Source organism: Protopterus annectens, chromosome 7.part0 (genome assembly GCF_019279795.1).
Source record: "Protopterus annectens isolate FY-2018-M chromosome 7.part0, PAN1.0, whole genome shotgun sequence".
In the NCBI taxonomy this organism is placed as follows: domain Eukaryota; kingdom Metazoa; phylum Chordata; order Ceratodontiformes; family Protopteridae; genus Protopterus; species Protopterus annectens.
In genome coordinates this window covers 263902272-263919036 of record NC_056739.1, presented here as the reverse complement: position 1 = coordinate 263919036, position 16765 = coordinate 263902272, and the positions used below count along the sequence as shown (strand labels likewise).

Below are 16765 nucleotides of genomic sequence, written 5' to 3'. Positions count from 1 at the left end.
GATATAGATATATACACTCATATAGTGAGAGCTATAGATATATATACAGTTATATTGGGGAGAAAAGAAAAAACATTCTTATACATGGAGAGATATACACTCATATAATGAGTACTACAGAGAAATACACTTGTATAGTGAGAGATACATACTAATATCGGGAGGGATAGAGACATATATACACATATAGGGAGAGATATAGAGATATACATTTATATAGGGAGAGCTATACATATATACACTCATTTAGGGAGTGATACATACTTGTATAGGGAAACATAGATATATATACACTCAGAGAGAGAGAGATACATACTTATATAGGGAGAGATAAATAGTTATATAGGGTGAGATATACATATATACACTTGTATAGGGAGAGATACATACTTATATAGGGAGATATATAGGGAGAGATACATACTTATATAGAGAGATATATACACTCATATAGGGAGAGATATAAATATATACCCTCACATAAGGAGAGAAATATACTTATAAAGGGAGAGATATAGATATATACAGTCATATATGGGAAATATAGATATATACCTATATGTACTCATATAGGGAGAGATACGTACTTGTATAGGGAGAGATATAGATATATGCACTCAGATACAGAGAGATACATACTTGTATATATGGAGAGAGAGATAGCTATATACACTCATAAGGGGAGAGATATAGATATGTACACTCATATAGGGAGAGATACATATTTATATTGGGAGAGAGATAGATATATAGACTCATGAAGAGAGATGTATATATACATACACTCGTATAGAGATTATATATATATATATATATATATATATATATATATATATATATATATATATACAGTTTATATAGGGAGAAATACATTCTTATCCATGGAGAGACTTAGAGATATATACTCATATAATGAGAGTCATAGAGATATACACTTATATAGTGAGAGATACATACTGATATAGGGAGAGATATAGAGAAATACACTCATATAGGGATAGATATTGAGATATACACTCATATAGGGAGAGATATTGTTATATAATTATATATGGAGAGATACATACTTATATACAGAGAAATATAGATATATACACATATAGGGAGAGATACAAACTTGTATAGAAAGAGATGTAGGTAAATGCAGTCATATAGGGAGAGATATATATATATATATATATATATATATATATATATATATATATATATATATATATATATATATATATATATTTGCATGCAAATACGGAGAGGTACATACTTATATACAGAGATATCGATATATACAGTCATAGGGAGAGATATAGGTAAAGTCATATAGGGAGAGATACATACTTATGTGGGAAGAGATGTAGATATATGCACTCATATATAGGATAGATACATACTAATACATGGAGAGATGTAGATTTATACTTGCATAGGGTGAGATATAGATATATACACTTATATAGGGAGAGATATAGACATATGCACTCATATAGTGAGAGATACATACTTATACAGGGAGAGATGTAGCTATATACACTCCTATAGGGAGATATATCTACTTGTATAGGGAGAGATATAGATCTGTGCACTCATTTTGGGAGAGATATAGATATATATGCACTAATATATAGAGAGATATAGATATATACATTAATATAGGGAGAGATACATACCTATATAGGGAAAGATATATACACTCATATATTTTACTTTTTTTAATTTTATACTTCAAAATAAAAACACCTACATGAGGGTGCTATTCATTGACTTCAGCTCTGCTTTTAACATGGTCATCCCTCCTCCTCTGGTAATGAAGCTACTGCAGCTAGGCATCAACACTCCACTTTGTAACCAGATTCTTGACTTTCTCACAGACAGACCTCAGAAAGTGTGCGCAGGAAATAAATCCTCAGACAGCATCACTCTTAACACTGGAGTTCCACAAGGATGTGTACTAAGTCCCTTGCTGTTAACACATGATTGTACAGCCAGTCCAATACAAATCACATCATCAAGTTTGCTAATGACACAATGGTGGTGGTCCTCATCAGTAATGACGATGAAACAGCCTATAGAGATGAGGTGGAGCAACTCATTACCTGTTGTGGAAATAACAACTTAGCACTAAATGTGAACAAGACAAAAGAGATAATTGTGGAATGCAGGAAAATTCACAAGGAACATTCTCCCTTCACCATCAATGGGGAAATAGTTGAAAGAGTGAGAAGCACAAAGTTTCTGGGAGTCCACATCGATGAGGACTTGTCTTGGAACACAAATACAAATGCCATAGTCAAGAAAGTGCACCAGAGATTGCACTTTTTAAGAAGGCTGAGGAGACAGAATCTCTCATCGACAGTTCTCACTACCTTCTATGGAAGCTGGTCTACCTCTGAGCGCAAATCTCTCCAGAGAGTGGTGAAGACAACCAAGAGGATCATTAAGACCACCTTACCACGTATCCATGACTTGTACTTATCAAGATATCTCAGCAGGGCCAGAGGAATAATTATAGACTGCACTCACCCTGCTTACAGACTGTTCCTGCATTTATCATCTGGAAAGCACTTTCGAAGCATACATTGCAGAACTACGAGATTCAGGAACAGCTTCTTCCCTAATGTCATCAGGCTGCTGAACTCTAGAAACTGTCTCAGATTGTGCATTAACTTGGTTGCAGGTCTCTTCTATTATTTATGCAATATTCACCATGACTGTAACTTATAGGCCATCTAGGGCAGTAGCAATGCAGTAAAATAGCTCTTCTTTCAGTGCAATACTCTAATGTTCACAGTGCAATACTCAAATGTCTCTTTCTGTGCAAGGATCAATGCAATGTCTTAACCAAAAACCTGTGCAATACTAAAGTCTCATGCAAGTAAGTGTTCACTTTAAAAAGTGTCAAAATGTGTTTCTAATTATGTACAATATTAGTCTGTCTACCTGCATATCTGTTAAGTAATAGCTAGGCTTTATATGTGTAAATGTCTTTGAAAATAGTCTATATGTTGTCGGCACATTGAGCCCAGAGACACGGAATTTCATTCAGTTTTTGCACTTGTGTGATTTCTGAATAAGAATAAAGTTTACTTTGACTTTGCCTTTGACTTTGATATAGGGAGAGATACATACTTATATAGGGAAAGATGTAGATATATACAATCATATAGGGAGAGATATATAGATATATACACTCGTGGAGGAAGAGATACATACTATATAGAGAGAGATACGGATATATACACTCATACGGAGAGATACATACTTATATAGTGAGAGAGATACACAGTTATAGAGTGAGAGATACATGCTTATATAGGGAGATGTAGATATAAACACTCTCATATAGGGAGAAATACTGATATAGGGAGAGATATAAATACATACACACATATGGGGAGAGATACATACTTATAAAGGGAGATATATCCAACTATACACTCATATAGGGAGAGACAGAGATATATACATTAATATAGGGAAAGATATATACTTATAGAGAAATATATAGATATATACACTCGTAGGGAGAGATACATACTTATACAGGAAAAGATGTAGATATATACTTACATAGGGAGAGATATTCCTGGTGTACACACTACTTGCAGCACTAGAAAAAGACACTGTAGAGTATACAAGACTTAAAAAAGTTCCTACCACAGAGTTAGGCTACTTTCAAATCTAGAATGACTGATGATGCCTTGAAAAAGAAGCTACAGAGAATGTGTAAAAATATAAAGCATGAAAAAACACAGGTCTTTAAAAGGTACATAGACATGAGAAAGAAATTTCAAGGCAAATATAGGGAAAAGACTTATGGATATGGGAAATTTCACACTATGAAAAATAAGATTGCAACTGGGGAATGTAAAAGGGAAGGCTATTGAAGTAGAAATTGTACTGATGTCTTCAGTTGGTATAATTTCTAAGTGAGGAGTTCCTTTGAACTACAACATGAGCTATATTGTAACATGATGGATCAGTGCATCCCCAAATGAAGGTGAAGCAGTGCCAGTGGGAGAGGGTTACACATCTGAAGAGGATATGCCACACAGTGATGCTTTTCAGACTCATCTAGGAAGGTATTTTGAATGTTTAGTTGAAGGAGTAGGAGGCAGTGGCAACCCTGGCAAATGTAATGTTACAGGAAATAGACAGCAGATTTAGATGCTCTCAGTCCATAATAAAATCATGTATGGGAAGATGAAAGTTTTCTGAAACATGTCTACCCATCTCTGTTAAGTCATCCTTTTCGATCACACATGCTGATAAGCAGATAAACCCCAAATTTCAAACACAGCATCATTGCTTGGTTTATCAGGAAATGAATTAAATCAGAAGTAGACAAAAATCAGACAGCACCGGGGTGTGATAAGAAAGATCAGATGAAAATGAAAAAAGGAAGGGAGTGCAAGTATTAAATATGACGTGACAAGAGTTAAAGGAGAGGTGAGCTGAGTCGAAGAGATGAAATGCTAATAATGGTGGCCCTAGATAGTGAAGTATAGATATACCTGTTGTGAGAATGACTAAGGATAGGTGAATTGAAAAAAGATGGTGTCCCAGGATAGTGGATAAGTCCTGAGTGAAACAGACTGGAAACAGTTCCACATCTCATTGATGGGGTACACTGGTGGCAGAGAGACACTATTCTTATCAAGACTATTTGACTGGGGCTTCTGTGAACAACTACAATACAGAGAAGTAATTGAAGCACTGGCAATATGAACCACAAAGCATTATAATGATGAACTGATATTATACGAGATGGCCCTTTACAAACATATCAAAACACAGGTGCAAGGAAACCAGCTGTACAAGTCCATAAAAAGGAAAAGAAAGGCAGTGCGGATAATTGAGTGTTTCATCCAATGATTTCAGTGACATACAGACATAGACATCATAAAATACAAGAATTTGCAAGGAGAAATGATTGTAATATAGAACAAAGATACACAGACAGTTACAAGTTCCAGCAGCAGTAGCAAAAGCAATAGAGGAATTTACAATTGTACTTAAATTTGATGCCAGTACAATTAACCCTGTAAGAATTATAAAAGGATGCAATTCTGGAAACCATTTTTGGGTGGTGGGTGCTGACAAAAGCACTGTTGACTAAATTTCATGAATTATAATCATACACTGACTTACCTTGCCACAGTATTAGAAACCCAAGCACTAAGAGTAATTAATCCAGATGATACATTTACATGCAGACACAAACACGTACTTCAGAATATTGTATAAACAAAAGAATATGTGAAAAGACAAAGTTTGGAACTCTTAAAAAGGCACAAGGTTCCTTGCACCCATGCACTCTAATCACAGAAACTGAAAGCGTCAAATAACAACTGATCCAGCACATCTTGAGCCGATCGAAAAAAATCAAACAAAAAGAACAAATGTTGTTTATTTTGCAAGGGGGGGCAACCCCCCCCACAACACCCTTGCTAATGATATATATATATATATATATATACATACATACACACACCAACTCCAAGATCATACTACAGTGGGGAATAGGCAAACTCCCTAATCTGCACTGTATGGCAATCTTGCATGAAACAACTGCAAGCACATTTAATTAGCTGTGCCAGTGATTTTCCCGGTTCCACAATTTGCCATTCAACAACTTAGTAACTCGTGTATATATATGTCTGTGTATATATATATATATATATATATATATATATATATATATATATATATATATATAGATAGATATAAAATGCACACACACACACACGTTTTACCTATCTACATTGTGTATGTATATATATATATATATATATATATATATATATATATATATATATATATATATATATATTACACACATCAACATTCTCTGATCACATATTTATTCAGTTACCCCTGTTGGCATTATTTCTATGATAAATTTACTTTTTTTCTAGTCCAGTAATTGTAGTCACAACAGTTATCTGCAGTTTTCTTGAGAATTTCTGAGGCAGCAATATATAAATCTCATTTATCGCTGTATGAGATGACCATTTTGATACTACAACTGTTATATCCAGTTCCACTGCAGAGTAGGTGCTCTACCCGTAAGAGTGCATGTAATTTTAATAGCCACCATGACGTCATTTTATGAACAAATGCACAGTGTTTGTCCCAGTGATTTCAATCCCGTCATATCAGATTTCATATATTCTATGGGGGGATATTATACTGATAGACACCCCATATCAGATTTTACACCCTGTGTTTGTTTTTCTACTACTACCACTACCATAGTGCAGTCTTGAACTTAGCCTTCAAAATCTTCAACTGCACTATCTAGTACTCTTCCTTCATCATATCTATAACTCATTTTGCAAACAAAAAGAAAAACTTTATGGCTGTACCATGTCATATGTAACACTGGGTCTTTATACCAGCTTTAGAGGATGATGTCTTACTTTGACAAGTCTAAATTACAAATAAACTATTGCTCTTTCTCAGGCCATGTCAGTGCCTGTCTCTGTAGGCCACATGACATTAACCAGAAGTCTGCAGAATTTTATGCAGGTTACAGTTGTTGACTGAGAATGCCTGTTAGGGCCCCATTTCAGCAATGTCTTGTGGAAGAAAGCTGAAACATCAAGTATACCTTTTCAGTGCTTTAAGAACTGTCAGTAAAGTAACACATGCAATTACTGCACATTAGGTAGAACTGTCAAATGATTACAAAATTCTGTCTAGAAGTAATCTAAAACATCTGCAAAATGAAGATGGGGGTATGATGGCAATGTAAGAGTAATAACAGGAGGACGAAATAATAAAAGGCTAAGAGTAAGAGAGACGGGAAGAGTAAAAAGTAGAATCACTTTTAGTATTAATGAGTTGTAGACAAAGAATGGGTACAGTTTGATTACAGATGTCGGTTGTCTCAGTTTTTGATGCAGACATTTGAAAGCTGAAATTGTACTGTACAGGACATTATTTTAAGCGGTATTGTACTAGGAGTTCCAGTAGTGGATGTTTCTGCAGCCCCCCCCCCCCCCACAAAAAAAAACTATCATTATTTAAAAGGACCAAGTGGATGAGAAAGCTTCTTTTCATGGAAGTGATCATCTTACAGAAATGCTGGCAATTTTTTAGGCCTTAGGTGTTGCACCTTGGCAACCCCTGTAGAAAAGCATGTCAACTTACCCTTTGAGCCACTTCAAACCCAATAACTGATGGGTACTTACTGATCCCTCTTCTGGGACGAGCCAGACTACTTGACGACCCTTTCCGTGATGCGCTAGCATGAACTGCATATAGATTGTAACAGATACACTATGATGCAATAGTGTGAATTAGGCATAGATGCTAATACCGACACTTACACCACTAAAAGGCCAAGTGTGAAAGCGATATGCATGTTAACACAGATACTCACTGACCCAGTGTGTGTGGTGGATCAGTATAAATCCAACATTGCAAACCATACAAAACATGGACCACCGTGTGTTGTACCAGTATAAATTCAGCAGGACACACCATACAAAACATGGACCACCGTGTGTTGTGCCAGTATAAATCTAACATTGTAAACCCTACAAAACATGGACCATCATGTGTTGTACCAGTATAACTTCAGCAGGACAAACCATACAAGACAACACAAATACCTATTACTATGTGATGCACCACTGTAACAGAGAGTGGCATCAAGACATTACTTAGTGACCTTCTCTGTGATACTGTGAACCAGATGCGGATGCCGACACAAGATACTTACTGACCTCCACTATGATACACTATCAGTATTACACCAGTGTGAAACAGGTAACAGTGATAGTGTGAACTAGACATGAATATCTACTGACCCACTGTGTGCTTCACAGGTGTAGAATTGGTAGTACATGAAGGTTAACACAGACCCCTATCCACTGTGTGATGCACAAGTGTAGAACTGGTAGTACATAAAGGTTAACACATACTTATTCACCCACTGTGTGCTGCACAAGTGTAAAACTGGTAGTACATAAAGGTTAACACATACTTACTCACCCACTGTGTGCTGCACAAGTGTAAAACTGGTAGTACATAAAGGTAAACACATACTCACCCACTGTGTGATGCACAAGTGTAGAACTGGTAGTACATAAAAGTTAACACATACTTACACACCCACTGTGTGCTGTTCCAACATAAGACAAACTAAACCAGACATGAATATCAACACACAAATATATGAAGTTCTGCTAATTTATAAAATTAGCTTCTAAGGAACCGTTTTACCTCTTCTGTTGTAATTCAGAATGTGTTTTAATTAGAATCTTTTTGGTATAGTTTCTTCTTAAGCTACCACTGAAATATTTTACTCTTCATCAGCATCTCCACATCATTTTGCCTGTTTCCTGATAACAGTGGTCAGCAATTAAGTATTCCTTATGCTGATTGCTCAAAGAATTTCATTGCATCTTAAAAAAATACATCAAACAAATGAAAAAAATGGTCTTCAAATATAATATTTTAGAATGTTGAACAACTGTATTATAGAAAATGTTGGCAGTCATACAACTGGTCATACTAAGATGTGCAACCTTTTCCTGAAACTGTAAGCGTCACTACTACTCTCATCTTCAGACAGGTGACCACATTAAGGGCACCAGCACTTTACTTTGCCTTGATTACACTTTTGTACAAAATGCATGTCAGATGTAATTACTTTGCTCTTCTCCAGACAGAATCTGTCTCTTACATCAAGACTAGCACAGAAATTGCACATCAGGTTATTAAGAAAACCAACAAACAAAAACAAACTCTTTATTCAGAGAAAGATTTGCAGAGATCTTGCTTGCTAAAAATCCTGGTAAAATAATTCTGAAGACCTTACCCACTGCTGTATATGTATGCATCTATCTATCTATATATACATACATATATTTGCTGCGCAGCCAGGTAAAGGTGAACAAGAATAAAATGTTATTTCTCATTATGCTTTACAGTGATTTCTCTGTGGATCCAGATGTACAATTGCAAGTTGTGATGATGAAGAAACAGCATTCATAAAATCACCCTGAAAGAGAGTTACTCTCTTTTTTTTTGTAAAGCCATGTTTTAACTATATTTTTTACCTGTACACATTTATACAAAGGACATACAAAGAGTAACAGAAGAGGAACTTCATTTCAACACTTATGCACAACGTCCTAGAAAACAGGTTTCCAGTAAAAGCTGCAGAATGTATTAGTTGCCAAGTAATATCTTGGGAATTTATTAAATTTTCTTGATGTATCCTGTAATATTTTTTCAGGCTTTGCATTCATTGTCATAGTGCTAAACAACAGTGCCTGGTTAGATGGAATATTTCCTTCCAGATCCTGCACTACAGGCAATTTTGCAGATGAAAAAGTCTCTTTCTTTTTTTAGTCATGTCTTTCCATAATAAGTAGCTATATGATTCAACAGTTGGAGTTCAGAATTGTTTACTTTTTTTACTTCTCCTAACTATAATGGGATTGGCTTTCCTCTGTCATGAATCTTATAAATGTTGTTAGCTCATTTAAGATTTTATGCAGCAGACAGGATACATACAAAAAGCCCTAATTACTTTGCTGACATCTCTTTCACATTGTCTTAGGAATACACAGACGCTGAGTTTCATGTTCTAATTATCTCAGCCGTCCACTCATGAATCCAGGGTTGTAGTCTTTACTTCAATCCCTATTCCCTGGCTAATATTCATGCCTGTCATTGAGGGTTTAACAAATGAGGGGTAAATATCCTGTACTGAACAGGTCAAACTATCCTGCATGGGTTCTTTGCTCTGCTGTTGCAACTGTTTGTAGAAGCAGTATTGTGTTCTTAAAAACCCAAAGCTGCAGAGGAATACAATGGTCACTGCTAGAAGTGAGATGCAAAAAGCTCCAACTATGATGACACTTTTTCCAGCTTCTTTAATGCTGTGTTGAAAAGTAACTTCCACAGTCCTTATACTAACACAAGAAACCTTCATCTGTAAGTTGATGTAAGCCACATGCAAACAAGCCACATAATCGGTAGATGGCTGAAGCCTTGTTATATTGTACATACTGGTACCTGTTGGAACTCTGGCCATATTTGTACTATCATAGGTAGTACTGTCTGTGAGGCCCCACCAGGTAAGATTAGTTGATACAGTATTTAAGTTAAGTTTCCATGATACAAGGGCATGGTATGCCTGAACCTCTTCTGTATAAAACCTGATACTGTCTTCTCCAATGGGAAGCTTTCCATTTACTTTGACAGTGACACTTTTTGTGTCAGCACCTATCAAGTTGTGGGCTACACAAGTATACACTCCACCTTCCCTGATAGTAATGTTCCGAATTTCTAATGTCCCTTCTGGGTGAACCTTGTATTTCCCGTAGTATGAGAAAGGCAAAATTTTGAACCCTGAAGGAGTTACCCAGTAGATTTGAGGTTCGGGTTCTGCAAGGGCCCTGCAGTGAAATGAGAGGGTCTCACCCATTTCTGCGTCTAAGTGGGGAGGAAAGCTATTCACTGATATTAGTGGTAGACATCTGTCTGTCATTTCCCTAAAGGGAACTTCACGAACATGTCTGTGCTTCAGGTCTGGAGGGTCAGCACATAGAGTAGACTGTGGTTCCATGAATCTGATATGATTTTCTGTTGTATTGACCCAACGTAAGATGCAGTCACACTGGATGGGATTACTGTGGATACTAATTTCTTGTAAATTAGGAAGTGACTCCACAGTCTGTTTATGTAAGGCACTAAGTGCATTGTTGTTTAACATAAGAGTTTCCATCTGTGGCAACATATGGAATGCATTTGGGTGGATAAAGGATAGTTTGGGGTTGTTGGTCACTTCCAGTTTGGTTAGCTCTGGAAGGTTGCTTAGAGCATACTGGTCGATAGAAACTAGTTCATCCATATTATTTATGCCAAGTTCCTTGAGATGTAACATGTTTGCAAAATCATTCTGCTGAATTCTTTGTATTGGATTCTTATTTAAATCCAGAAATTTCAGGCCGGGGACCTTCTGAAGAGCTTCCTTTGGCACTTTAACCAATTTATTATCATAAAAAGAGAGGCTTTCTAAGTTCATTAGACCATATAAAGCATAATCAGAAATCTCCTTTAAGTTCATTCCAGCAAGAACAAGACTTCTCAGATTGGTTAATGGTCGAAAGTTCATGTCTAAAATGGAAAACACAGGATTTTCTCCAATCATAAGTATTTCCAGGCTTTGCAGTTCTTCAAACCAGCGGCTGTCAATCACCCACAAGAGATTAGAATTAAGGTGTAGCCTTAAAAGGTTGCCAAGTCCTGTAAAAGCTCGAGGAGAGATTGCCTTTAGTTGGTTATGATTCAGATACAGTTCTTGGAGCTGAGGCAGCCCAGAAAAGCAGCTCTCAGATAATTCCTTCAGCTGGTTTTCTTCCAGGTGAAGACTCAGGAGTTGTGGCATATTCCTGATACCAAAGTCATGAATACTGGAGAAGCTATTCTGGGATAAATCTAGCTCCAACAGGTTCTTCAGATAGTCCACATCAGCTTGGTTAATCTTTGCAATGTTGTTGCTTTGAAGCAGCAATGTCTGAGTTTCACTTGGCAAATTTACAGGGACTTTTATAGCCAGTAAATCATTGCAGTCAACAGTCGGTGCTTCTCTATATGCAGACTTTGGTGTGTACCAAGGTCTTATTTGACAAACACACTGCTGGGGGCATTTTACCTTCCATGGTACTACTTGAAGGGCTATGGCAGTAGCCATGCCAATAAAGAAATTAATTTGAAGCAGTCTCATTTTTCCCCTCAAGTTTTTCATGTGCTTTTTAGCTACTTAGGATTAAATATTTTAAAATCCATCTTGAACGCAAAAGCATATATTTGCTTGGGAGCAGCTTTTAAAACAGCCTGTTTAACAATTTATAATGACTGCTGCATTTCTCCAGACAGGAACATAACTAGAAGTATCTGTGGATTGATGCATAATTCAAGCACTGATAACAGAGCATCGCATTAGTGAAGATTTTTTTCTTCCTGCAAACATTTTTCATAGCATAAAGGTTTGATGTGCATCATTTCCCAGGTGATATCTGAAAGACAGAAAAGAAAGTGAGGATACAGCTGAATAACTTCTATAGTTTTAAAGGAATTACAATTTGGGTTTTCAGAATCTCATAAAGTATTATTATCTATGTGTGGGATTGCTTGTGGATGCAATACTGATAACGTGTCAGCATTCAGAGTACATGAAATTAACAATGGAAAAATGCATATTGGACTTGTATATGTTTTGGACTTCATGACCAATTTCAAGACTTGTTAGTCATTCACCATTGATAAATTACATGGTAATGTACTCACTATATCACCTTGGAGGGTATACATTTTAATTCTTGTTTCAATGTGGATATTTTCACAACACATGAAGTAAGAAATCTAGTGTTTGCCTAGTTACGAATGTTGCCTGTATGGGTAAATTTGTGTGGTAAATCTTCTACTCTTGCACCCTGCTGCGGTCATATTAAACTCTAGTCCACCATTGCTCTTTACTTATGTTGTCTTCTTCATGGTATAATCAGAATTCTTATGATGACACATTTACTGACAATAAAGGTGAATTCTTTGCTATTTAATATTCATAGATGAGTACTAGGCTAATGGCTCTGGGGCCTTTACAAGCCTAGCCCATAGAAGTGCCCTGGCATTGTGCCGCGCGTCGATAGTTCCCAGTACTTTTATCAAGTAAAGCCATTGGAGTGATCCCTGGGGTGAACTCTCTATTTCCCATTCACTCATAAAGATTTCACTTGAATAGAGCTAGTGAGGTGCTCTGATTGACATGTATGGGATGTCTATTCCAGAGCATGGGTAGTCTCTGAGTTATGAACCTGTCCCTCCAGCATGTTCTGTTGACTGTGGTAATGAGGTTGAGGTCTCTGGAGCGTGTGGTGTGCAGGGATTGGGATTTCTTTAGCTGTAGCATTTCTAACAGAGCTGGGTCAGACATGCCTTTGTAAGTCAAGCAGAGATCACCTCTTAGTAGATGATATGAGACAGAGAATAGCTGGAGTTTTTTTTAGTCTGTCCATGTAAGACACGTGTTTAAGGCCTAGGATCCTCTTCGTAAAGTACTTTTGTGCTTCTCCAGCTGTTGCAGGTGTCTAGTGAGGTACCTACCAAATGGGGCATTATATTCTATAATTGGTCTAATGAGGGAAGAGTAGAGAGAAATGATGACCTCTTTCTTCCTGGATGCAAAACCCTTGGTAATGAGATGTGCCACATAGAAGGGCTTTCTGACCACAGTGGCATTGTGGTGGTTGAAGGAGAGGTTGCTGTCAACCTTTGTCCCCAGATTTATTATAACACCTTCACTGTTCAGTGTGCTGCCATCGATGTGGTAATTAGTGGGAACTTGAGTTTTCATCCCCTTTGGGAAAAAGTATTTTTTGGCATTAAGTTTAAGGCCATGGTTTCAACACCAGTCATTGGTTTCAGTGAGGCCTTTTTGTAGGATGTCTGCATCACTTAGGGAGTTAATGTCTCTCAGCTTGCAGTCGTCTGCAAATCTGGTCAACCAGAGTCCCTCTGTGTTGGCCTGGACTTCTGAGAAGTAGATGCCAAACAGGAGAGGACCGAGGACTGATCCCTGTGGGACTCCACTCGTGACTTGTCGGCAGCCTGACTTGGAGTCTGCTACTTTCACACTGTGGGTTGTATCTGTGAGCCAATTTGCAACCCACCTAATGATATAGGGGTTGATGCCTAGTTTGCTGAGTTATCAATAATTCCTGAGTGAGGAATGGTATCAAAGGCCTTGGCCAGATTGAAGTAGACTATTTGAACTGCCTTACCTTCGTCCACCACTCTGGTGACTGACTCAAAGAAGTCAACCAGGTTGAGCAGGCATGATCTACTTTTCACAAAACCCAACTACGTAGGATTTAGAGTTTGGAGATTCCCTATATCCTTGTTAAATTAGGTCCATGATGATGCGTTCCATAGCCTTACACATCAGACTCCTCAGGCTAATGGGACAATCATTTCCAGGGTCTGTAGTCTCTCCCCATTTATGGATAGGGATGACTGTAGCAGTGCACCAGTCGGTAGGGGCAAACCCTGAGGTGAGGCTGTGAGTGAACAGAGCACACAGATGTGGTACCAGTTCACTTTATAATTCATGTAGAACACAGCCAGAGATATTCTCGGGTCCCATGGAAGCTGTATTCTTGGCCTTAGACAATGCAGCTTTAACCTGTGCTGCAATAATGTTGGGTGACTGGCATTCTTTTGGTATTGAGATTGGTCCTTTGGGGGGGAAGAGAGGGGTAAAGTTGGCACTGAATCTGTCAGCCAGTATGTTGGCAATATCTGCTGGCTCAGTATAGGAGGTACCATTGTGCAGTAACTCAAAGCATATCTGGGTATTGCCATGTAGATTCTTGATATAATTATTGCAAAGATAGTGTATTTTTTAGAGATCATCTTGGAGAATTTCTGCATTCTTTTTATGACATTTGTCATGTTAATCAGTCTGCAATGATCAGCATATTTGGTTGTCCACTTTTTATCTTAGATCCTAAAACAATAAATGACCCCTGCAGAACAGCACTGATAACCTTTATATGGACAGACAAGTACTGGCATCCTGCATTCTCTTCCTCTTCTTTAATCATTGCTTCACCTATTAAATTATATCTGAATTTGCATTTAATGCATCAATTATGTACTAACATCAATTCCTTTTGAAAGCTATTGTACTTGAGAAAACGTGAAGTACAGCAATATTTTAGCTCACAGACAAGACATAGGAGATGGAAATATGGGAAACTACCTCCATAAGGAGACCAGTCAGTATTGGAGCCCCTAAGGGTATGGTGCTAGGACCGGTCATGTTTGGCATCTACATTGCTGAATTAAAATGCAGTACTAAAGCCTCTGACTGACTAAGTCTGAGAATGATTTTTATTTATTTAACATTTGTTGACTGGGTTAGTCCGACTGAGCTTTTGCCCTTTTTCAGCAGAGGCCCACAATTATACACACACAAATTTAAGATGTAAGATACAAAATATGAAATAGTACAAAAACTAGACTAGTACATTCATAATTTGCAGCTTAAAATGCACAATCTTTTAAATCATAAGTTGTTTAACTGAATAACATAGTACAAGAATAAGTTTGATTTAGGCAATCAAGGAGAAGTTATTGAATCCCCAAATGACTTAGCCATTCTACAGTAAGATGTGTTCCAAACAAAAAGCTGGTGTCAAAACAGTTGAATGAAACCAAGTCTCAAAAAGTGCATTATTGTATGCTTTGGGAAGCTGTTCACACCAGGGAACTACCACATTGATAATACACCCTTGAAAACTGACACAGTTGTTCAGGATTTTGGTACTTATATGGGCAGTGACATAACTTGCAATCATGTCCACACTGTGCATCTTATAAATAAAGGGATTGTAACTAGATCTAGCGATGTCATTGACCCCCCCCCTTTACTCAACCATCATTAGGTTAGTCATGTAGTATGATGTCCCATTTGGCATGCAGCTGTTCAAAGACATCCAACAACTGGAACTTCTACAGAGATATCTTACTAAGTGAATACAAGGGCAATATATCCTTCATGGGCCACCTCATGTTACTATACTTCTGACCGCTATGAGGTGAGCTGTGTCAGACACGCAAGGCATCCTCTGACTCAGTACTGATGGACCTACTATGCCATCAGCAATTCAAATGGCATCAAAAATATTCATTCCAAGGATCTAAACCTCTTCTGCAACAACAAAATTATAGTTTGTGTGGACAAGTATATGTTGTAAAGGATATCACTGTTCTGGAACAGGCTCCCCATCCGTGTAAAGTAAAACTCATCCCTGTCCATATTCAAGCACAGCTTGGATCTATGGGTAGATAATAGAACATTTATCCCAGAACTGCCCTAGTACTACTGATGGGTAGAGGCAATTCCTACGTGCTTTATCCCATGCATGGATCCCCTCAAATTATCTACAGTATGATCCTTATTATCCTCACTAGGAGTAATATATAAATGTTGCCCATGGGATGGGTAGGTCAATCTAGGTTAATTCAAGCACCAAGGGGAAACTGACTAGACTTAAAATGGCCCACAAGGGCAGCTAGCCTACTACTTACCTACAATCATAGGAATAGGATTAATTGTGTGTTTCCAGATGATGGCTCCAATTACTATATATTCACCAAGCTACCTGCACAGAATACCATATAATTGTATGTAAAGTAGCAAGAACTATGACAACATGAGACACAATAATTTCAAGTTATTTTACTTATGAACGCCTTATGACTTCTGCACAACAATACTGTAGAGAACAGGACACTGAACACAGAGAATTCTCACAAACCCTTGTTCCCTCATTCAAAGTGTGCAAATATAACATTACAAGCGATGAAAAATAGAGGTTCTGAACCTACTGACTAGTGTGCAGAGTGAGAGGAGCAAGCCTACACCATGTTGCAATCAATGGAAAGAAAGAAACCATACAGTCAGTTTTAGGTCATGGGGATCAGGATGCTAAATCTCCAAAGGGCGATATTGGAAATCCCGACTGGGCTCCAGAATCCATGCAGGATATCCCAGATGAGATCTGAGATAGGAGAGAAGACCACGGCAGATGAGTCCAATATCTACAAAGGAGAATGGCAGAGCCCTACAATTTAGTGGCTTTTTTCTGCAGACCATTGTCCTGCTGTGGCAACCTCTAACTGGGGATGAGCCAAAAGGAAATGATGTAGACGCTCTGAGATCAATGGTAGAAGCATAAAGGCG

General features: G+C 37.5%; 1 protein-coding gene across 2 annotated transcripts in view; it reads right to left on the bottom strand.

Moving 5' to 3' along the window:
- Positions 1-8440: 8440 nt before the first annotated feature.
- LOC122806386 (leucine-rich repeat neuronal protein 2-like) overlaps positions 8441-16765 on the bottom strand; it is a 1426491-nt gene continuing 1418166 nt past the window's right edge. For both annotated transcript variants that reach the window (XM_044076746.1, XM_044076747.1), the window contains one exon: positions 8441-12035. In XM_044076746.1, the coding sequence (XP_043932681.1) occupies positions 9620-11764 (2145 nt within the window). In that variant the 5' untranslated portion in view covers positions 11765-12035 and the 3' untranslated portion in view covers positions 8441-9619. The remainder of the gene's footprint in view (positions 12036-16765) is intronic.